We start from the raw sequence: 23,400 nt of genomic DNA on the forward strand, positions 1-23,400 counted from the left end.
CTGCATTTTATTGGCAAGGCCAGAGGCATCTCTTATGCTGGCTTAAAGCACACAAGTCACAGTTGTAGACACATTTGAAACTGGTTTACAATAGAATGTAGGAAACGTTGTATCATTAGATCTGTCTGACGATCTGAGAGGGCTCATGGCTTGAACCACCCAAAGGCCTTCGAAGCCTTAACACCTTGAGCAGAATGCGCCCCATAAGGAACTTGTCGCTACATGACCCATCTTACCTAGCAGGCTAACATAGGAAATACAACCTGTGTATGAGGCTTCCTGAGAAAGTTTACCAATTGAGGAAAACAGGACATTTTCAGATGTTCTTTTTTTCTGTCCATAAATCTTAAGATAGTTACCTCCAGATAACTTTGGTTCATTACAAAACTAGGGATACATAAACATGTGTTTTAGAACTTCATCTGACATTCAAACCCCAACTGGAGTATAATCTCTGGAAAAAATTTTCAAGGCTTTATAATGATGCGATTAAAGGAAGCCAAATTCAATAATAAGTTAGTTCAGCTGATTGCATTTTGAAGATAAAGCTGCATTGCCAGTCCAAGCCAATAATACATTGAAAACCAAATGAACATCCCATAACTGGTTGTACTTTGGCACAGAAGTATTATAAAAATTTACTTGTTTTTTTTTTAAGTCCTACAATGAATGGGTGTTCTCCCAAAGGTCTTCCATCTCAGTTACAGAAATGGCCGACTGATCTGTGTTGACACTCTTAGAAGTGATACCGTGAGTGACTAAAGAGGCTAATCAATTAGCAAACAAAGTCGAATGCAAGGCGCATCTGCAGAAAGCAGATCGGCACCTTGGCCCAGCCACCGCTAGGCCACACTGACCAAGTGGCTCCAGCGGCTTATGAAATGCCTGGGCACCAGCCTGTTGAGAGAAGTTTGCAGCTTCTGTTGAAATTCCTGGGTTTTCCAGGCAGTCCTGACACTGTCCAAGCTGTTGGAGATAGAGTATGGTGTTCTAATGCTTGGGATCTCTTTGGTAAGCCCCCCACGTGAGCCTGGCAGTCAGGATAGACCAATTTACGCCCTTATTCCCTTTTTAGGTCTCGTGACCTACAATGCGCGCAAGCGCATTGAGGGATCGAGAATTCAAGTGCTCAAAATCCTCGTGAAACCACGGGCTTTTTGCTGCGGTTTTCATTACGTTCACGTGGCCACAGGCACGCGCTTTTGGGCCATAAACTTGCATTTCTCCTCCCCCTCCCCAGCCAGCTTCCCCCAGGCCGTAGCAGCACTCCTCCCACACCTTTGAAGGCCCCTGCTGCTTCACACCGTGTCGCATTTCTCCTCCCCCTCCCCTTCTCTGCCTTCCCTCCGTCTTGTTTACCTACCCACCAACCCACTCTCTGAACAGACAGTTCAGTCTAACTTGTCTCTGCCTCTCTCTAACGCCTGTGTTCCCTTCTATCTGAGTTGTCTCTCTCATTGTTCTTTCACCTGCCTCCCCACACTTTCTCCGCTGCCTCTGTATTACTTTGGGTTTAATGTGAATCACACAACCACTCTGATGCTGTCCTTTTACAAGATTGTTCTCCACGGTGTCTCACTCTTTCATACACTCTCCCCCCCCCCCCCCGCCCAACACATCTCCGGCTTCCCTCCGCGCATCTGCCTGCCACACTTCTCCTCCCCTCGCTGGCATTCCCGCCCCCTCGCCAGGCTCTCCCGCCCCCATCCGGCTTCCCTCCACGCATCTCCCTAACCAGTGCTTGTTTCCTCTGTTTCTCAGTGCTCAAGTTGCTTTCGCACAGCCCGTTGCTTGTTTGTGAGCGTTTCTGTGATTCCCAAAGAACTGGCAGCCCTGGCGTTCCGCTGCAGGGTCTGAATAAATGCAAAGGTTGAGTTTAGCACAGCACTGAAAACTGGCTTTCGGACGGAAACTTCGCCACGCGGACGTGGAGTCATTTGCCCAAGATCATACAATGCGACCAAGCGGGTGAACCGTAATTGTACTATAATTCTGGCCGCTTAATAATAATATTTCATTTAGTGCTAGCGATGCGAACCCTTGGCGTACTTCTAACAGATAGTACTGTAATGCTACTCATTGAGTAAGGTAGGGTCGTCCCAGATTGCATTCGCGTTGTCTCCCATCCGCAGACGTGTGGGCAGCAGGCGCATAAACCTGCCGAGCAGGAGCGCCTCCTCCTAGCATCTAGACCGCATCTGAGAGGCACTGAAACCTCCGGTGGCCGGAGTGGTCAGGTCATCACCACCTTCAGACCGCGGCTGGAAACCCGAGGGGTGACTGCAGCGCCGTCCCGAAAGTGTTTACAAAGACAGAAGAAAACAGCTACTCTCCGAAAGCGTTAGGGTTTTCTTGGTTAAAGAGGATGTTAAATCGTCTGTCCTTCCCAGGGTCACCATTCCTCAGTGGCGTGCTGTAAGGACAGTATAGTGCAGGGCCTGTGCACACGTGTTGTGAGTGCTTCACAAAGTGTGCCGCCGTGTGTGAGATTACTTCTTCACAAGGCATGCCTGCTGCCACCTTATGTGGGTTTAATGTGAATCACACAACGACTCTGAGGCTGTCCTTTTACAAGACTGTTCTCCACGGTGTCTCACTCTCTCATACATCCCCCCCCCCCCGGCCCAACACATCTATATGAAATCTTCTATGGGCATTTCTCACACATCATCTCCTTCAACGTCATCACTGTGTCTCCTCTTTGTCCTTCTGCTGGCTTGCGTCACTCCCCTCCCTCTCACACATGCGCCCTCTACACAGCATTTGCGTTATCAACATCTCAACAACTGTGCATACCTACCTCACACTTTCACAAAAAATGGCACTTGCAATTGTCACACAAGTGACCATCAATCTGTGCACTCTGCAGAGAGGCCAAGGATTGGATGAGCATTTATGACCCACTGACGCATTTATGCCATTGCATTACACCACATGCTGTAATTGGTGGCACCCAGGTAAAATAAAAATCCTACCGCAGCAGCACCAGAACATGCAAGGAGACAGAACAGGAGTGACACATGTTGGCAGCACGTGTGTCTTTGTTGCTCTTTTTTGACCGGAAGCGCGCCCTTGTATCAATTTTAGACGTAAGGTGCACTTCACAATAGGAAAAAAAGTGGACTAATGCCAGATTTACGTTTCACACAATTTTGTATAATCTACTTATCATTGTACGTAATTACCCAAACAGAAATTAAAATTGTGCACGCCTCTACTCAGAAGTACGTCGTCTGTAGAAAAGTAAACACCGTTAAGGAATGGAAGAAGTAAAACGTGACATTTAAACAGCAACTCAATCCCTGAGATGCATTGTCGTAAGGATTTCTACAGTCGTTTTTGGCAAATCGAACAGTGTGTGTTTTTTTGCCAGTGACGTTAAGGACGTAAATTACCGAGTATTTAGGTCCTTTGGCCCTAAAAAAAAAAAGCACTGGCGTTGCCAATAGGTCTCGCAGTAGGAAAGTTGGAGCTATTACAATTGCAAATAACAATGCCTTTTATTTTTGTTTTCATTTTAAAAACATAAAGGGCTTTGTCATTTACAAAACCAATAGCTCCAACTTTCCTATTACGAGACCTATTGGCAACGCCAGTGCTTGTTATGTTTTTTTTTCCCGTCAAGAAAGTGCACTGTGTGTTGGGTAATGGCTTTCGTAACATAATTTTTTCTCTTAAGGACAATCAGAATGTGCCAGTTTCGTAAATCTGCAATGGGCAATAAGAGAAATAAGAGAAACTGCCTAGTCTAGTAGTGTGCATGTATTGGGTATGGCATCAGCCAATATTTTTACATTATACTAAATATTATATTATTATATACTTACATATAGTAGTTTTCAAACAGCAGGTCATTTGCAGGCATCCTCTATGTTGCCTAGGTTTTTACATGGAACAACGTTTTAGTCCATTTAAATCGGACACAGTACAGGTGTTTTTATAAAACACAGCCTAAATGCACGTATTGCAACGTGCTCTCAAATGCAATAATGAGGACAAAGGAAATGCGTTGCAAAAAAATATTTCCCCACAATTGCAAAATTGGGTCAAAATGGAGAGCCGGGATATATCTCAGGTTTTCTGGTTTCATATTGTGTCATTTCATTTTATTTGTCATATCGAATATAAAAATTCATCGACACACAAACATATATAGCAACATTAAAATGTAGTGAGAGATCGTTAAAAAAAAACATGCAGCACACTATGTTAATATCAAAAAGGGCAGTGGTCATTAAATAGTGTATGTACAAAACATACAAAATCAAGATAAAACCAGTAACATTTTAAAATCCAGTCTTGAAATCTAATTGCCATTTTAATCGACTTTAGAGCTACAAGAAGAATGCTGGGAGGGAAGGAAGTGCAGTGTGTGCAATCGAATGAGCCTGCAGAGTACGAACATTTAGATACAACAGTTACCACAAGCAAGCTAGAATTGCTTTTGCAGATTTGTTGTACATTCACCCAATGTGTTAGCTCGATAATCGACACAAAGGTGTAATCCAATGAGATCTGGATTTAGAATAATTCGCCAGGCAAAAAAAACAATAATGTTCATCTGTCTCCACAGGGTAATTGCATAACTGGCACGATTTAGAGTTGCTTATAGATTTTGTCTGAAATGAAGTAAAGGCCGCAGTAGGCAAAATACCATCTCTAAACTTCAAGAAGTACAACCTCGCTAGTGTGGAATTGATTAAGTCTAGAAATTCCTTGACCCTAAATATGTTTTTGTAAAGCAGGAAAGATTTGGACCTGCTGGCTATGGTGGCTGATGTTTCACTTTGCTCTATGAACTTGGCCCAAAATCTATTCTGTGCTACAGCCTTCTGGGACGCACAGATCGATGGCCGGTCATGCCAACACTCTCTCAATTGTAGGTCAAGCAGAACATGTTTGACATTAGCCATCAAAGGGATCCTCTGACTATTCTAGCAATTGATGATGTCTGCAAGGGCATCTCTGCATGGTGTCAGCTCTGTAGCGCTCCATATTCGAATCCAGTGCAGAATCTGGCATTTCTTAGCATGTTCCAATATTGATTTTAAAGTGAGAGTGAATCTAAACGGCAGTAGAGGGGTGCTACGTCCGAGTATAGAAGCAACCGGATAAAGGTATTTTCGCCTACCCCCAAAGTGGATGTATTAAAAAGGCCCCACAATGCAACACTCTCAATCTGAGGATTATTAATCTCAAATTCAGGCAATATAGGATACGGGACGACCTTTTTGTCAAACCTGGCTAGAGCCGAAGCCTTTTGTTTAATCCGAGAACAGCTCATGATAGATTGGGATGACCGTGAATATATGTTGGACAGTCTCATCCCTAAATAATCAAATTATTTTACTCTCTCCAAGTTATTAGTTCCCACCCACATGATCCCCTTAAGGTTCGTCTGTTTGTTATAGGCCATAAACCTGATTGTCGATGTGTTGATTAAAAGGGTATTGTCCGCACATAATAGTGCCGGCTCCTTTTGACCTGCTAGAACTGGAGAGTCATCCAGGCAGTGCAGCAGAAAGTCTATACAGCTGTTAATAAACAAAAGTAAGAGAGTTGGAGCCAAAACACAACCCTGGAGAACTCCGCTCTTGACATTGATGTTCTCGGTGAGTTTGCCACTGGATCCCCAGTGTATCTGGCTGTAGTTGCAGTAGAGTGTAGAGTGTAGAGGCGTAGAGTGGAGGTTTATTATAATAATGAGGAGGTTGCTAGGAACACCCATACTAGCCAGCACTTCCCAGATCTTCGCTCTTGGAACTGAATCAAATGGGGCACAAAGGTCAATGAAAGCAACAAAAAGGTTACTATCACTGAAGTCGACTAATCACCAAAAAAGGAAAGACTTGTTCCACTTTTATTAGTCATTGATCTAAAACCTGCTTGCAAGTGTGAACAGATGTTATTATCTGCAATCCACTCTAATAGCTTTGCAAGCACATGCTTTCAAAAGATCTTTTGTAAGTTATCTAAAAGACTAATGGGGCGATTTGTAGACCAGAACAATTTCAGGGCCCTTCCAAGTCGAGGGGCTCAGGGCTCCAGCAGCTATTGCATTCAAGACCAGGTTGATATAGGGGACCCAAATTACGGGGTCGGAGCAGAACATATCCGCTGGAATCTTGTCCAGCCTGAGGGCCTTACCTTGGCTTTGGAACGTGACTGCTGCTTTTGTGCAGCACATGAACACGTAACTTGTGGCAAGGCATGGCCTTGCGACCGGCTAATTTTGTGTACAACAAGCATGATGGGCCTGGTATCTGTCCATGTGAGGGCGAATAGAAAGATTCAAAGTGGGCAAGCTACTCCCATGGTTGAATATGTACCTCAAGGGTCATGGCATGATCTTTACCACTCTGGCTAACAGTATGCCATACGTTGTAAGGTTTTTATTTGGAACATCGAAGATCATCTCTCTTCATTCTTTCCCAGTCAGAGCTCACATGCCGTAAGGCTTCCCTATCCAAAGCTCTGACTTCCCGGATCTTTAACCTCTTGCCTAGAGTTAGTGTAGAAAGCAGAGATTCCTTCGCCCCTGTGCAAGTTGGGTTGTACCATTCCTGTGCTTTGGGAGATCTGAATGCCCATTTGAAATCCTTCTAAAACTAGTCTTTCGGTTTCGTGATTAGCTCATTGTGTACCTCAGTAGTTACGTTGTGATGTTGCCACATTGTGTCAGTCAGCCACCAGATGGGTATCTCTTTATCGCATTCATGGTTTGCACCAAAGGTTATTTTTCGTCTTTAAGCCTCTGCACCAGCTGCTTGAGTGTGGGTGGCAGGCAGAAGCCAGATGAAAGATCTGCTCTCTATGGACTCTCGAGCCGAGTCGGAGCTAGACATCTGGCTTGAGCCTAGCTCGAGCAGTCAGTGGCTCACCCCCCTCTTTTGTAGCTACCATTCATTCCCTCGGTTAAAATGCTTTTCCATTCAGCATTCTATTTCTTTCAGTAATTACCTCTCCACCTAGTGGCATGTTTACATCAAGTTTGTGATAATGCTGCAGTTACAAAACACTTCTACATAATTCTAATAATGCCGCTTTATAGGCCAGGGACATTAATATAAATGCCTGAAATGAGTATAACTCTTTTAAGACAAATATACACCACTTTCTGGACTCCTCAGTGGCACAGTAGTAAAACGAGCATTGGCATAGCCAATAGGTCTCGCGTTTGGGACCTTATACGTTTTTAGCAAGGCAACACATTATCCTGGGTGTTACAACATATACTGTTACTTCACGTGCCACTAGTGAACGGCCACACACACCCAAGGTCTGGCGTTCATGCACTTTTTAAATCTAAGATCTCTAGGCAAAAGAAGAGATGCCTACTGGTTTGGACATCTTGATATGGAGGGAAGCGAAGAAGAATATGCATGCCATGCGATCCAACCTTAATGTACAGCAGTTCACAATTTATTCTTGCAATATTGTCGGCAAATAAATTGTAAAACCTCGATTTTAATCAATTATACACCGCATTGTTTAACAGGCTGCTGAAAGTCTAGCATGCACATTATATGCCTGCAGTTCCATGGTGGTGCTGGCTAAAAGCGGAAATAAATAGAGAAATGTCCACTGCCATCATTGAGGTGAGCTGTACTATCTGAGCTGCCTACATGGGTGTTGGCATTACAGCACTGTGCTGTGTACCTAGATGTGTAACCACCTGTACCTGCCAACTCTCCAAGTGCCAGCAGGAAGCACACACCCCAGGCCTGATAAGAAGTGCGATTTAGGGTACCAAGCCCTCCTGGGCTGGTTTATCTAGGCTGTGGGATCAGAGGATGGAGGGGGGGGGTTGGATTTGTCCTATGCTACTAAACATCCAATCGACCTACAATGCCCTTTTTCCACAGCTCACCTTTTGTTGTGTGAATATTTTCAGAATGTTATAAGTGCTAGACTAGCAGCTCGCACTGGACGCCTGTTGGACTCCTCCTATTCACGATAGAGCTTAACCGAATGGGTGTGTGGTATTGGTAGAAGTCCACCCAGGACAAGCAGCGTTGGGGGTGGTCTCTCACTCTGAAGTCAGAGAAAGAAGGAAAGGGAAAAAGGCGCTCTTGGTGAAACAGCGTCTGAAATTCATTCTCAGACTTTGAATGAAATGCAAATATTACAGGATTAAGATTAGGGAGGAGTAGACCTAGCAAAGCCAGATGGTCCAGGCTACGGGAGGAAAGGTAGCTACACTATGGGAGCCCAATGCTAGTTATAGAGACATGTATAAGGGTTAATTTGTTATGATATGTTCCTGCATTCTGCAGAATTTATTTCATGTGTTTGTTGTGCAAATCCTTATAGATGGGTGCTAATTGTTATGTATTTTGAGTTCTATGGGACGCTTTCACTCCCAATAGGAATAGGGACTTGCATATGAAGGGGCTTTTTACATTTTCTATATTCTCACTGAGGACATATAATGACATTTGTAAGCAGCAGCATCAGTTGCTTGGTAGCAAGTATGATCTTGCACAGGTTGTTCTCTCCAGAAGCTTTGCTGTAGGTATCTTTGTAAACCTGTTTAGCAGCAGCGATTGGAACAGAGCTCTGCATCTCAAATAGTGGAAACATGAATATTCTGCAAAGAGCCCATGGCCAGGCATGAATGTGAGCTTGTTTATTGATCTGTAAAGGGAGGGTGCTCCTTGAAGAGACAGACTACCTGTGGGGTAGTAGCAGAGGGGTTTTGCGCTTTTGGGATTTCTTCCATCTGAACTAGCTATGACTACAGCTCGGCTGTTTCCAGGCACCTGTCTGGGATGAAAAGGGGATAGAGTTGGTGTCAAGGCTTCCCCTGCATGTGGCTCCCGGGTAGCAAGGGCGCGCATCATAGGCGAAGCTCGGGTTATGCGTGATGCAAACAGCGCATACGCTGCAGGAGACACTGCATAGGAGACTTTGTACAGAGCGATGGGGAGTGAATTGCTTTCAATCCTGGTGATAGAGGCTGCAGAAAGGCACTGTGATGAGAAAAGTAAGACACACGCCATGCTGAAAAAAGAAATACAGCACCTGTGCTCCTTTCTATTATCGACACGGCGCCCGTGAAAGAAGCGCGGCAGCTGTGTGCCTTTCTATTATTAAATCGGCCCCTGTGAAAGAAGTGCGGCGGCCGTGCGCTTTTCTGTTATCAACACTTCATGAAAGATAAAGCGCAGGGGCTGTGAAGGGGGCGCCATGCTAAAAAAAAAAGGGTGCAGCCAAAGTGTGCGCCACATTGTAACAAATGGAGCCGGGGCAGCAACAGAGAACAAATGGAGGCACGGTAAAAACAAACAGGGGACAAATCCCCAGGGGACAAACCCCCATGTTGTCGCTTTCCCTGTGCCGCCTGACATGAACCTTCTCTGCATTTACCTAAGCTGAGGCAGCACTCCCTTACGAAAGGCAGAGGCGGTGGTGCTTCCTGAGGCTGCTCCTCGCAGTGGCGAGTAGGAATAAACTAAGCAGCCATCCGAACCACCCCGACCCCCGTCCCACCAGCGCCTGTGAGGAAAGAAGACGAGAACCTGAAGCGTGGGGTCACTGAAGCGGGCACAGTGCTGTAAAGTAAAGGCTGCATAGTTTCCAAAATTATATAAATAAAGTGTGTGCAATTCAAACATGCTAAACATGCTTCCTTCATTAAATTAAAAAGAAAATGGGCTCGCGAACAAACACTCACATTAGAACTATGCCTGTTTTCAGTCATGCTGGAAATCAAAAGGCATGGGGAGCAGCTGTGTTACCGCAGGCCAACAAAAGAGTGCTTTCAAAGTATTCTAAATAACCTGAAGAATAAGAGCACATGTAACGGGCAATCCTCACAAGTGGATACAAAAGTCCAAAAGGAGGGACTACTAGACATATTCACCAAACAAAAGCCAGCATTTACAAAGGACAGTAAGCAGAACAAATGAAAAAGATGGGCGGTGCTTGAAGTCCATATTGTAGATACACGTCTCGAAGAGACCGCGCTCAAGCGCTGCATAGGCGAGACCTAAAGAAAAAAAATTATGCCAATTAGAACAATTTCACACTCTTCTGATCTCAAAACTAAAGGCTTTGCAAAAAAAGAAAAAATAGACACCTATTTTGGTTATTAGCAGTTGACCTTTAATTCACTATTAGAAATTGTTTTTTAATTAAAAGCTTTACGGTCAAACTAGATGTTAATGTGCTTTCCCAATTCCAAAAATGTCTGTTCTACCCACTTAATTTTTTTTTATCTTCCAATCCCTTCCTGCATTTTACATGTAACAACTGGTCAGCAATTTAATATTTATAAAGATTTGACACTCCGAGACTGGCTACCTTTACTGGTTGTTGGAAGGTTTGCAAAGAAAATCTGGCAAACTTGCCATACTAAAGAAATGGCTGATTTACATAACCACAAACATTACCAGTATAACAATTTTTTGTTTTTGTTTGAAAAACCTTTATTTAGGGTGAAAATGGTATGAATCACAGCATATTGCCTACATCCCCATTAGGGCCGGCATTGTGTTGCGTCACGTGTGGAGATAAAATATCTATAGGGTAGGGGAATACACAGCAAGCCGCCTACAACCACACCGGGTCGGCCGCGTTATTTGGAGTAGTGAGCTGTGAGGACAATCAAATATCAGTAATCATATAAGAACAAACATTAACTGTAAAAGAAAAAGGAGAAATGTACGTTTCCTCTAATACACTCCACTTAAAGTAGGTATATCTGATGCACTAGCGAACTCACGTCCATAGGATGTAGGGCGGTGTCCCGTGGTTCCCTGTGTTCTCCAGTAAGTGGTGTGTTTGGGGAAGGGTGGGGGTTACCTTTACCTCACGTCGTATGACCGCTAGGGTGTCGCAGGGTTTGTGCCGGTAGTATGCTCCAATAGATATGTTTGTAATGGGGCCCATATGTCCTTTGGACGGGATGAAGGGGGTTGGAAATCAGCATATGTATGTAGTTGCTCCTGGCAGTAGATAAGGTCTTGTAACCAGTCCTTGAATTTCGGCGCCCTCCCTCTTCCCCACCTACAGGCAATCCGCCTCTTAGCGAGAAGGAGCACAAGCGAGGTGTATTTCCGCACCTTGGCCGCGAAGGGTTCAGTGTATCCTAGTAGTTCGGTCAGGGGTTCTTTAGGAATGTGTAACCCAGTCATGTGGTCCAGTGCCATTAGTATTTCCCACCAAAAACGTTGGATGGGCTGGCAGTCACAGGCTATGTGTTTAAAATCCGCACCCTCTCCTCCCCAGCAGTCACATTTATCATTATCTCGAAGTCGTAGACGGTGTAGCCGTACTGGCGTATAATAGAGGCAATGTACGTATTTATAGTGTATAATTCTAAATCTGCTGCTGGCGGATACATCTCCCGTTTGCTTGCAGCAGAATGTCCACTGTTCCTCAGTAAGGGGGTGCCCCCATTCCTCCTCCCATTGGCGCCGGGCGAAAGAGGGGTAATACTCTCTGTTTGATTGCACCCTGCGGTACGACAGTAAGCGCACTTGTGCGGGGCAGTTTGCTGCAGAAGTGCGTGCAGTGGGGGCATGATGAGGGGCTCTTGTGGGAATTCTGGTGTGATGGCCTTCACATTCTGGCGCAGTCTGATATAATAAAATCGCTCTAGGGGGTGGGATTTGTTTAGCTAAACAATTCGACGCTTGTGCGGAATTTTCTTCTTTTGTATAGTTGTCCCCAGGTGTGTATGGACCTTTTACGGAGGAGCCTACGGCATTCACCTTCCTGTGTGACCGGGATATTCTGACATCCGGGGAGGGGCAGGAGCAGGGAGTGCATCAGTTTGCATTGTGTAGACTTAGCTAGGGCGTGCCAGGCACTGGTGGTGCATCGGACAGTAGTGAAGGCGAGGCGCCGCAGGACTGGGGGAGCGCTGAGATAAGCGGTACAGGGGGTAGGGGCCATGTAACCATCCTCAACCGCAAGGTGGGGCATGAAAGTGGGAGGCTTCATCCAGTATGCAGCAAAGTGGGCTTGTGCGCAGTTAAAGTATAGCTTCATGTCTAGTATGCCAAACCCAGCTGCACAGAATGGGCGCCTGAGTGTGTCACGTCGTAGCCTGGCCTGCTTCCCTCCCCAGGAAGTATAATAATTTTGATTAGTCATTTAATAATAATGATATTGAATGTCAGCCCATCAACCTTTGGTTAATGACATTTGCTATCCTACAACCTTCGGCATATGACTACGTTGTGACCAATAATCCTGGTTATTCAGACCCTTGGGTGCCAGTGGGCAGTGTGACAATAAAAATTATCTTACACTTTTACTTTGGTTCGTGCATTCTCTGTGGATTTACAATCTGGACAAGATAAGCTAAGTAACGGTCCAGATATCTCTAAGATTACACCTCTTCATGTCCAGACTGAAACCTCTTTTTAGATGCCCATTTCTTGAAAACTACTGAACAGATGTTTACCAAACCAGACAAATGCCCTCCTTTAGTAAACCTTTACTTTCTGCTAAATTAGGCACAATTTATTTAAGCTATTTTTCTGTATTAAGAAGCAAAGAATCATATGGGATTTAAAATGGAAAAATGTTGCTGTTGCGAACACCATCACCACTTTTTTTGCCCCCTCCCCAGCTATCCTCCACCATATCCTGACAGATTTAGACAAAACTACTTGCTGGGAAGAAACCAAAGTAATTAAGAAAACAAAAAGATGCCTTTACAATGGATCCTCTGAACTAATCATAACTACACACTGGCTTTTGTCAGTGTGTAATATCTAAATATAAATATGGGATAATCCACCCCCTGTTGTATATTTAAAATTAATGCAAGTCACCGATGAGTTCCGTGACCATATCGAGGAACAAGACTGGAGGTCAGGTTTCTTATAAAGTCATGGAACTCTGAGGTGACTTGCAAAATCCCTTTAATGTACAGCAGAGTGTAAATTATTCCTTCTAATACATACTACCGCCCTCACCATTCACACAAACCTCTTAAATTCTTGGTGTCATACTCCTTTATATAAAAGCATTAGTATAGTTGCAGGCATGAAGAATAAAGGTGTAAATACACCAAGAACCAGTTTGTAATTTGTTGAAAACGATAAAAAAAATACAAATCTATATTAAAATCCTTTTAATGCAACGCATATTTAGAAAAAAATTTGTAGTTCAAAATGTGTGCAAACATAGAGTTCTCCTATCTTTCCTAAAAATAAACATTTTGCCCTGAATATCTCCTTTCTCCTGATCGCTGTTCATTATAGAAAAAAACAAATCTGCTGAATTAAGTCGGTTCTCATTTCCGTTGTTTAAACTAAAGCTGCAATGATGCTCAGTGGCCTGCCTTTCACCTTGGCTCCTGGATATAAGCATTATGGCATCACAGCTCGACTGTGATAACTTAATACAGTTGAGCAGCTATGTAATTTCGACAAAAATACATTTTGCCCAGAATCACAAGAACTGTAATTGTCTAGTTTTGTCTGGAGTACCCAGCTTTTAGTTACAACATGAATATTATTCGGTGGAACTGGGCTCAGTGTGACTTGGCTGTGAAGGAAGGTTTTACTGAGATGCCTGACCAAGCCTTCACCTTAGAAATAAACCCTCATAGAGCTGGATTCAAAAGACTGCCTTCAGCCTTGAAACACCTCTGTTTATCGGTGCCATAGGCCTAAAAAATGTTGCAAAGATCTCAATCCAAAGAGCGACCTTGATTGGACACACACTGCACTTGCAAATCAACATGAAGTCAAAGATCCTTCCATGTCGCCAGTTCAAACTCAAAATGAGCTGGCTTTAAGCTCTCACCAAATCCCACAAGATGGTCAGGCGAGACCCAAGTCTCATAAATGACCACATAAGTCCAAGCCAGACGGCTGGGCTTGGATCAGCAGTACCAGTTTTATCCCCATGAAGCTGAAAAGTTATTTCACTTTTTAAAAAAACACACACACCCCTAAAAGGAGGATGAAGGGTCATGCTTTTTGTCATTCCTAAGTGGATGAAGACTAGTTGCAATGTCCGCACTACAACAACATTGTCATAATTGCGTGATGGACATGCTCAGGAAAGAAACAACTCTCCATAACGAATCACGCCAAAGCTTTTCCACACACTGCTCCACCGCGTCCAGATTCGGATCTCCTGTATGTTAATGCTGAAGATCTAGATCCAGGAGGGGGACGTTGATTTGTACTTTGCATCAAATAATTTGTCGGTAGATGTCACCTGTGTACAGGTTACATTTCAGTGCCATTGGGCTATAACAATTGATGACACTTATGCACATATTGCAGTTATACGTAGGGTGTCATATCAGCATGCAGCACTAATGCAAATTATGGAGCAAGAAAGAACTGTGGGAATGCATAATTGCTTTATTCAATGCTGAAATTTGGAAGGGAGAATTGTAAATACCTGGTAAAGTCAATCCATGAACTGAACACAAATCAAGCTGATGAAGCAGTGGTAAATGTGAATTTCGGCGGGACGGGGGCCCATATCCACTTCTCTTTGCGACTGACGAGGCATCACAACTTAGTCATACAAGGCTGATTTTGCAAATTACTTAATTGGAAGTGTATCTAAAATGGGTTTGACGTGGAAGAGAAAACGCAATGCTTACCTCCAATTGTGGTGGCTTCATCTATATTAACTTTGCTCCAGGTCTCTCAAATTCCAACCCAATTACGTGTTGGTCAGTAGTTAAGGTAAGTGGCTGGCAAGTGACGTCTGTTTAGTTTACCATTAAATGCGGTCCTCGAAATTAGTTTACCACTTAAATGGTTTTACTGATTAGTTCTGCATTACTTCTGTATGGGGTCGTAAAACTGATTCAGGTTGTTGGGTTCCAAATGCAATGTTTGGTGTATTTCTGTTCACCTGGAACACTAGACTGTTCTAAGAATCTGGACACTAGAAAATGAAATAGCTTTTGCTTTCTTGCAGATCACTACATCGAGGTTCTTGCTTGCAAATTGAAGTGCGAAGGTGATCTCACCCCCGTCGTAGGAGGCTATGTTGTGGAGAAGTTTGTGGCAACCATGTACCACTATCTCCAGTACGCCTATTATAAATGTAAGTGGTTCTGTGGCAGTGCTGGGTGATTGTGTAGGTGATGCATCTGCAATGCCAGTGCTGAGGGTGGCATTGGTTGATAGTCTAAAAGGAGGCACACCATCTGCCTTGTGGTCACCTCAGTTGACACCGAATGAATATTTTGGATAAAGTGGCAAGATGGAACAAAGAAAAGTTAATTGTTCGACTAAATTGTGGCCCAAGAATTTCGACACACTCCCTGAGTAAATGCCAATCTGCAGGGTACTCGACTATCTAAATAATTGTCAGAAGCAGGTGCATAAGGTGCGCTGAATAATTTAGTGGTAATAGGAAATCGTCCAAATGTTATTCAAATGTGCTCTGTTTTGCTGTGATGCATGATTAGGTGGGGTTACTATAGAAAAGTGCGCCTAATGAATGTGCTTAATGAATGTGCTCCTAAAATTAATATATGCATTGACACACATTCTGATGAGAAGCATTCTGATACAAACAAAATGTCTAAAACTACGTTTGAAAAAGGTAATTAAATATGGTGTCACGGTTGAGTGTGGTAAATATGCAACAGGCTGGTCTTGTAGATAAAACTGGACTTTAGGAAAAAGAAGTGGGGCAAATGAACTATGTAATGAAGGATATAAAAAGCTTTTAGCAGTTCTTGGCTAACAATACTTCGGAAATGAAGTTTGAGTGGGCTATAGTGAAAGCGAAAGTAACCGTTTCAGAATAGTGTCCGTTGCTTTATACCGTTGCAACTGACTCTCCAGGATAAACTAGTTTTCACCCAGAATGCATTTTGGCATGAATCTACAACAAGAGACTTATTGGTGATCTTTGCAATTTGTGAGTTCAGGGCCCGGATTGTACATTGGCTGACTTCAAGAAAAAACAGCTGCATTCTGGTGATCGTCTACTCACTCCTATGTTTAGCAGATCCAACTTTTAGCTAAGACACTGAAGTCCAGTCTTTATACAATCATTGGCAAGGGCAATTTCTCTGCCCTGTGAAACCTTGCTTTTTCCTAGATGGCCACTGCATGTGCACATGCTCAGCGGCCATCTTTAAATGAATTTTCTTATCCTTTAAGAGAATTTCCCAGTGCTCAATAACATTCTAAGATTCCTGCCTGCCGGTACGGTGCTGGTGGCACTCTGAGCACGAGGGGGCAAGCGAGCCACGGTGGGATTTTTTTATCATTAGAGGTAGAGATAAAGAGAAAAATTTGTCTCTTATATATACTGCAATGCAAGGCTTATCAGCAGTGAAAGGGCATCCATTCAGAATACTGAGACCAAAATGCTCTTAGGTGACGTAAATGCAAGATTAGGGTGGAAAATTAGATAGATGGGAAAGCCTTCCAATGCGGACTAAGAAGCCCTTCCCGAACCTCCCCGCCCTCCACCCCCACATCACCCTCTACAGACACTAGCAAGCATGCATCTACTAGTGTCTCAGGAAGACTTACATTTGTTGCTGAGACCAGACCCTCCGTCTTTTTTGGGCAATTACGACATACTACTTAACCATAACGTAGGCAACAAAAGTTGCAAGCCAGTGACCACAGAAAAACATGCCAGAACCAGTCACGTTACTTTAACCAGTAACTGGAACAACAAGCACCACTGGGTGCAGAACTCAAGGGTACTGATGCGAATTACATTCCAGTGCAGCAACATTAATCAACTCTCCTTGCTATGAACAAGGGCAATTCAGACATATCCTTTAAACAATACAGTTAATGCAAGGAATCCCCTATATTCAGACTCTGACCACCGAGAATTGTTACATATCTTACAGAAGAACAAGACCATTCTAAGAGCTTTCAAAGCTAACTCCTTTAAAAATGTTCATACCAGATACTACTGCTCTCCTTTTTTTTTTAACCTTTTTTACTAGACAGATCCTCTTACAATCCTTGTTTTACGATACTTTCTCTTGTAGTTATCTCTGGATTTTGTACTCCACTTTTTAACGCATACAACTGTTATCACACTACCAGCACACTCTTACTTACTCCAGTATTGGAACTTGCATGGATTCCCATAGCTTGTATCATTCCCCGTCGTCGGAATGGGAGTCTCGGTAAATAAAAAAAGAACATAGCAGTAGGTACAAAAGAGAAAGAAAAGGCCCAGGCCTCATCTCATTTTGTAGCATATCCACCTCTTTTTTGTAAAAGGGACCAAAATAATGCAACAACCAATCCGATTAGCCTCACCCTATAGAACCTTCCTGAGAGAACCTCAGAGCCTCAGATTTTCTACTTCACGTTGTGATAAGGAAGTCTCTTTTGGGTTCTGCTCACTTCAACTCTGTTCTACTGTTTTTCAGCAGTTTTTTCTTCAGGATTGCTTGATATTTCTTCTTGGAATGTCTAACAAAGAGAAAAAAGTCCTTTTTAAGGCTTGTTCCACCTGTGGCAAGAAAAGGTTGTATGTGGAGGACAGGCATAAAGACTGCATCTACTGCCTGTATCCGGACCACAAGGCAGCGGATTGCAAAATCTGCTGCACCTTTTCCACAAAGACTCTCCCGGACCTTGAGGGTCGCATTCTCACCTGGCTCCACAAGCTGAAGTCGAGAAAGGAAACACTGTCAAGTGACAGCGAAGATTCGTCATCTACCACTTCGTCCAGAAGGTCAGTGAAGAGAGGTAGGGCTTCCCCTTGGCCATCTACAGACCGTCACGCAAAGGCCTAAAAAAAGACCCCCCTTGAGTCTGAGAGCCGGAGTCCTAGCAAATCTCCTCACCATGGTGAAAAGGAGACGGAGGAACTACCGTTAGCAGCAGTGGCAAAGTCTGCTATACCTTTTAAAAGCCTTCTTCTCTGACATCTGAGAAGTCTGACAAGGATAGTCAATCGTCGACGACGCTGCGAAAGACTCGGTCAACGAAGGATGCAACGGTGCTGGTTAAAACGGTACCACCGTCGACGGGCTCGTCAACGCGGCCTTCGAGTCTCCATCTGCCTACGCTGGTGTCGACGGGCTCGTCTAAGACGATGTCAACTACTTTCACGTCGACGAAGATGTCGATGAGGGTGTCAACGACGGTAGGTGCAACAACTGTGGCGTCGACGAGGGCTTCAATGTCGTCACCGACGACAACGGACCGTGTCGACGCCGCCTATCTCATCAATGACGATCTGTTCGTCGTCGGAGGGTCTTCAGTCGACGACCTCGTCGATGATGATTTCCTTTTCTTCTCCACCGTTGACGCCTCCCGCGCTGTTGCTGGATGAGGAAGAAGATTCTGAGGGAGAGGATGATCCTTTTGGCTATGCCAATAGCCCCTCACAGCTTCTAGTCAAGTGCCAGGACACTGATTCTGAAGGTGAATACCTTCATGGGCACTCATATCATCACTCTTTTCACCGTCAGGAAGACACTAGCCAGGAGATGATTTTTGTTTCTTCTTCCCTCTTAGCGGATCTTCAAGGCATGTTGCTGGACTATAGGAGAAGATTCTCCCAGCCTCCTCCTTCTCCATTTCCTTTGGCGCAGGCTGTGTCTGCTCCACCAGCTTCTTCTGTGGCTTGGCCAAGGCCACCTTCCCAGATGGTGTCACAGCCACAAGTCACCAGCTCAGTTATACCTCCGGTGGTTCCAGAGGAGCAGGTTGATTCCTCGGACGAGGATCACCGCGATACCAGCAGGCCGGACCAGTGTGCGGAGTGGGATGATTATGTGATGCTGAACCCAGCTTCTCTGACACTGGATGCAGTTGATTCTCTTCCCGGTTGGGGGGTTTCACAAATTGATGGAGAGAGCCTCACGCAGATTGAACTTCCTATGCCTTCAGTTCAAACGGAGTGTTTTCTTTATGATTTTAAAGAACCTTATAGGAAGACGCGTTCCATTCCTATTGTCAGCCACGTCTGGGAGGAAGGTATAAAAGCAATGAAGAATCCAGCTACTGTCATTCCAGTCTTGCCGCGTCTGGAGAAAAAATACAAGGCCCCTGACGACAGTCCAGCATCCTTAACAGGTCAACCGAAGCCGGATTCAGTGATATCCCATGCGGCTCAGAGAAAATCACGCAACCCTTCTGCGCCCCTTACTACTCCTCCTGAAAAGGAAGGCAGACACCTGGATAGTGCTGGGACAAAATTTTCCTCAATGGCAAGTCTTTTGATTAGAGCGGCGAATGCGTTGACAATACTTGGCAGGTATGATGGTCAGATATGGTGTGACATCTCACCATATCTAGACCAGCTGCCTCAGGAGTCCAAGGTGGAAGCAAAGAAAATTTTGCAGGAGGGAGAGGTTACATCAGCTGAGATTATAGGTCCAAAACAAAATCCTGGACCTTCCGTTTGATGGGGAGGCATTATTTGGTAACCATATTGATGATGCCCTCCCAGACAACAAAAAACGATCCTTGGTAACCCTACAATAACGAAGGCTTCCTTTCCGTGGAGCCAGAGGGAGAAGTACTACAACCTACAGAGGTTCATACCAGCAACAACAATATTCTTCTTATAGTTCAACGCCTCAGTCTTATCATCCATCTTACCAGCCGCGGCCGGTAGTGGGAGTACCTGCAGGGCGGTGACGTGGGGAGGGGCAGGGTGGGGGGTAGTAATGTATGGATTACGGAGTTTTACAGGTAAGTAAACATTTAAATAAATAAAATGAATTTCGTTGCGCGCACTGCATCTCATTTGAGGATGCAGTGCACTCAATGAAATTCGTTTTATTTATTTAAATGTTTATTTACCTGGGAAGCTCCGTAATCCATACATTACTACCCCCCACCCTGACCCTCCCCCTCCCCACGTCACCGCCCTGCAGGTACTCACACTACCGGCCGCGGCTGCATCTTACCATCAAAGACAAGGGCAGACCTCTTCTTTCTCGAAGTCTAACTCTAGAGGCAAACAGAATCGCCATGGGGGTGACACCACTAAGCGACAATAGCGGCATACTGGCTCTTCCTGCTGTACCCCCCTCCCCGACAACATCTGTGGGGGGCAGGGTATCTCCATACCTCCACAACTGGCAACGGATAATATCAGACCGTTGGGTACTCAACATCATTTAATGTGGCCATATGCTGGAGTTTGTTCATCTTCCAACTTCCAAGCCCCCTGCCGCCATGCCTTTGAAACATCTGCGTCTTCTGCGGTTCGAAGTCCTCAAGGGAGCTTTAGAGCCGGTCCCCTTTTCTCAGAATGGAGAGGGTTTCTACTCCAGATTTTTTCTGGTCAAGACGACGCTGGAGAAGTGGCGCCCCATTTTAGATCTGAGGGAGCTTAACATCTATCACATAAGACAATCCTTTTGGATTGTCTCTCTCCAGGACATTTTACATCTCATCAAACCTGGGGACTTTATGGCCACTCTCGATCTCAAAGAAGCGTATTTTCACATACCCATTTATCTAGGCCAAAGGAGGTTTCTACGGTTTACAGTAGCCAAGAGCCACTTCCAGTTCAAAGTTCTACCTTTTGGACTTTGGTCTGCTCCAAGGATCTTTACCAAAGTGCTGGCGCTGGTGGCAGCCTTCCTCAGGAAGCAGCATTTTCAGATCTTCCCCTACCTGGACGATTGGTTGCTGAAGGCCCCAACCAGACGTGCAGCGGAAGAAACAGTCGATGCATGCACGCGTCTGTTCAGCAATCTGGGCCTGACTCTCAACGGGGAGAAGTCATTTCTCTGTCCGTCCAGGGAAGCGCGATTCCTAGGGGCAATCCTGGACACGTCTCTCAACAAGGCTTCTCCATCCCTCGAAAGGCAAGAGAAACTGATGTCCATGGCTCAACTGTTGTGAAGAAGAAAGTATCTTTCAGTTCGCCGTTACAAATCCCTCCTAGGAGCAACTTCCTCTTGCATTCCTTTTATACCTCACTGCAGGTTGCGGATGCGTTCACTTCAGGAGCAGCTCGATCTGCAATGGTGACAAGTGGACGGATCCTTCAACGACAAGGTGGTGATCACTCCGGCTGTGAAAAATGCCGCTTTGTGGTGGATGAAGGAAGAGAATATATCCCAAGGTCTATCCTTCGTAATCAATCCAGCTCCTCAGGTAGTGACTACAGATGCCTCGCTGGAAGGCTGAGGCGCAGTGCTACAGGACTTACATGTAAGCAGACATTGGTTGCCACAGCATGGCCTTCTCCATATCAATCTCCTGGAACCCAGGGCGATTCGTCTGGCACTACGGGCCTTTCTTCCACGGCTTTAGGGATCTGCGGTTCTCGTCCACATGGACAACACCACGGCCATGCCAAAGAAGGGGGTACCAGATCTCGTCCGTTGTCATAGGAAGTCCAGAAGATCTGGGAGTAGGCTATCCTTCACAGGATATCACTGAAGGCGGAACATCTTCCAGGAGTAAAAAACAAAAAAGGCGGACATGCTCAGCAGGCTGTCGTTAGTCAGCCACGAATGGGAACTGAACCAGACTATCTCGGAGGAAATTTTTCACCGGTCGGGCAGACCCTCAATAGACCTTGCCACCCCGGAGAACAAAAAATGCCAGTTTTACGCCAGCAAGCTACACCATCACGGATCGCTGGGGAAATACGCTTTTGATAGCCTGATCAGGTGCATTTGTATACGCTTTACCCCCATTCCGTTGATACCCAGAATACTCAGGAAGATCAAGACGGAGCCGTGCAGGATGGTCTTAATAGCTCCAACTTGGCCGAGGCAGTTCTGGTTCATGGAACTTCACCTCTTCTCCCTGGTCCCTCCACGGTGGCTACGGATGGTCCCAGACCTTCTCATGATGTCCCAGGGCCAGGTCTGGCATCCGGACCCTCGCTCCTTACACCTATCAGCATGGCTCCTGAGCTGTGAGAGTTTCTTGGGCTAGATCTCTCGGGGGAGATTAAGGAGGTTCTCTCTCAGGCCAGAGCTTCTTCTACTAACAAGACATACTGTTTGAAATGGAAGTGATTGTGTATCTGGTGTCAGCAGGAGGGTTTCGACCCTTTTTTCGTCTCCACCTCACCAAGTTCTTCAATATTTCCTGTCCTTGGCTAAAGACGGGAGAATCGGACCCCCGTGAAAGAACACCAAAAAGACAACGTTCTTTTTTAGAAAAGGACGTGCCCAGAAACACTGTCAGATTCAAACCGCAGCCACAACCATGGGAAATGCGAACCCGAAAGAACTTCTACAAAAGTTAAAAGAAACAACGATTGTCAATGTGTCTCCAAAACAATTACCAAACATGAAGAGACTGTAATAGAATCAGGAATCAAATTCATGCCAACTGCCTCCATTGATTCGTGAACCTCAAAATAGAGCATTAGAATTTTGCCGCAAAATTAGGTTAAATGCATTCTTCCATAACAAAGAAAACCCAAAAGCACCCGAACCATCAGGATTGAAGACAAAATCCAGCTTTATTCCACCCACACAGAGCATCCGCAAAGAAATAATTGCCTATGAACAGGCAGTTCTGTCGTCGCTTACACACCTAGAAAAGAAGAAGGCGTTCTTTAAAAGAAACATTACTAAGCATGATCAGGAGGCGCTCAAAGCTTTACATAATGATGACAACAAAGTAGTAAAACCTGCGGCCAAAGGGGGAGCCCTTGTCTTGTGGTCCAAAGACAAATATCGAGCAGAAGCAAGCAGCCAAATATTGAACACCGAGCGATACAGAAGATTAACAGAAGATCCCACGAAACAGATTGAAAATGAAATAGGGAGCAAACTCAAATGGGGATTCGAACAATGCATTTTAGGACCCAAATAATTTGAATACCTCAAGAAGAAACATCAGAGAATCCCCGTAATATATTTTCTTCCCAAAATACATAAGAATTTAGAACAACCACTGGGGAGGCCGATAGTTTCGGGTGTGATTCGGTACTAGAACCGATCGCCAAATACGTTGATGTCTTCCTCAAGCCCTTTACGGACCACGTACAATCATAACTTAGAGACACCACAGATTTTATTACAAAGATTGAGAACCATCCGTTTAATCCAGAAAAACAATGGATGGTCTCACTTGATGTGAATTCCTTATATACTCCGATCCCACAGGACGAAGGTCTAGAAGCTATTGAGTATTTTCTGGAAACACGGCCGAAACCACAAAGGGTGCCAACCGATTACATAGTTGATCTAGTGAGTATTGCGCTCAAAAGAAATTATTTTAAATTTGAGGACACGTTCTTCATGCAGGTCAAGGCCACCACCATGGGGTGTCCTTATGCTCCGGAGATGGCGGTGCTCTTCATGGCACTGTATGAGGACCGTTTCATTTTCAACAATAACCCATTTGCTGGAAACATCTTATCATGGTATCGTTATATCGATGATGTCTGGTGCCTTTGGGAAGGTACAGAAGAATCACTGTCCACCTTTTTCGAGTGGTTAAATAACCGACATGCCGATATTAAATTCAGTATGACAAAGGA

General features: G+C 44.7%; 1 protein-coding gene across 1 annotated transcript in view; it reads left to right on the plus strand.

Moving 5' to 3' along the window:
• CRTAP (cartilage associated protein) overlaps positions 1-23,400 on the plus strand; it is a 122,077-nt gene that overhangs the window by 52,986 nt on the left and 45,691 nt on the right. The window contains exon 4 of the mRNA XM_078688336.1: positions 14,908-15,036. Coding sequence (XP_078544462.1) covers positions 14,908-15,036 — 129 coding nt within the window. The remainder of the gene's footprint in view (positions 1-14,907; positions 15,037-23,400) is intronic.

The sequence above is a fragment of the Lissotriton helveticus genome, chromosome 4_1 (assembly GCF_964261635.1).
Source record: "Lissotriton helveticus chromosome 4_1, aLisHel1.1, whole genome shotgun sequence".
In the NCBI taxonomy this organism is placed as follows: Eukaryota; Metazoa; Chordata; class Amphibia; order Caudata; family Salamandridae; genus Lissotriton; species Lissotriton helveticus.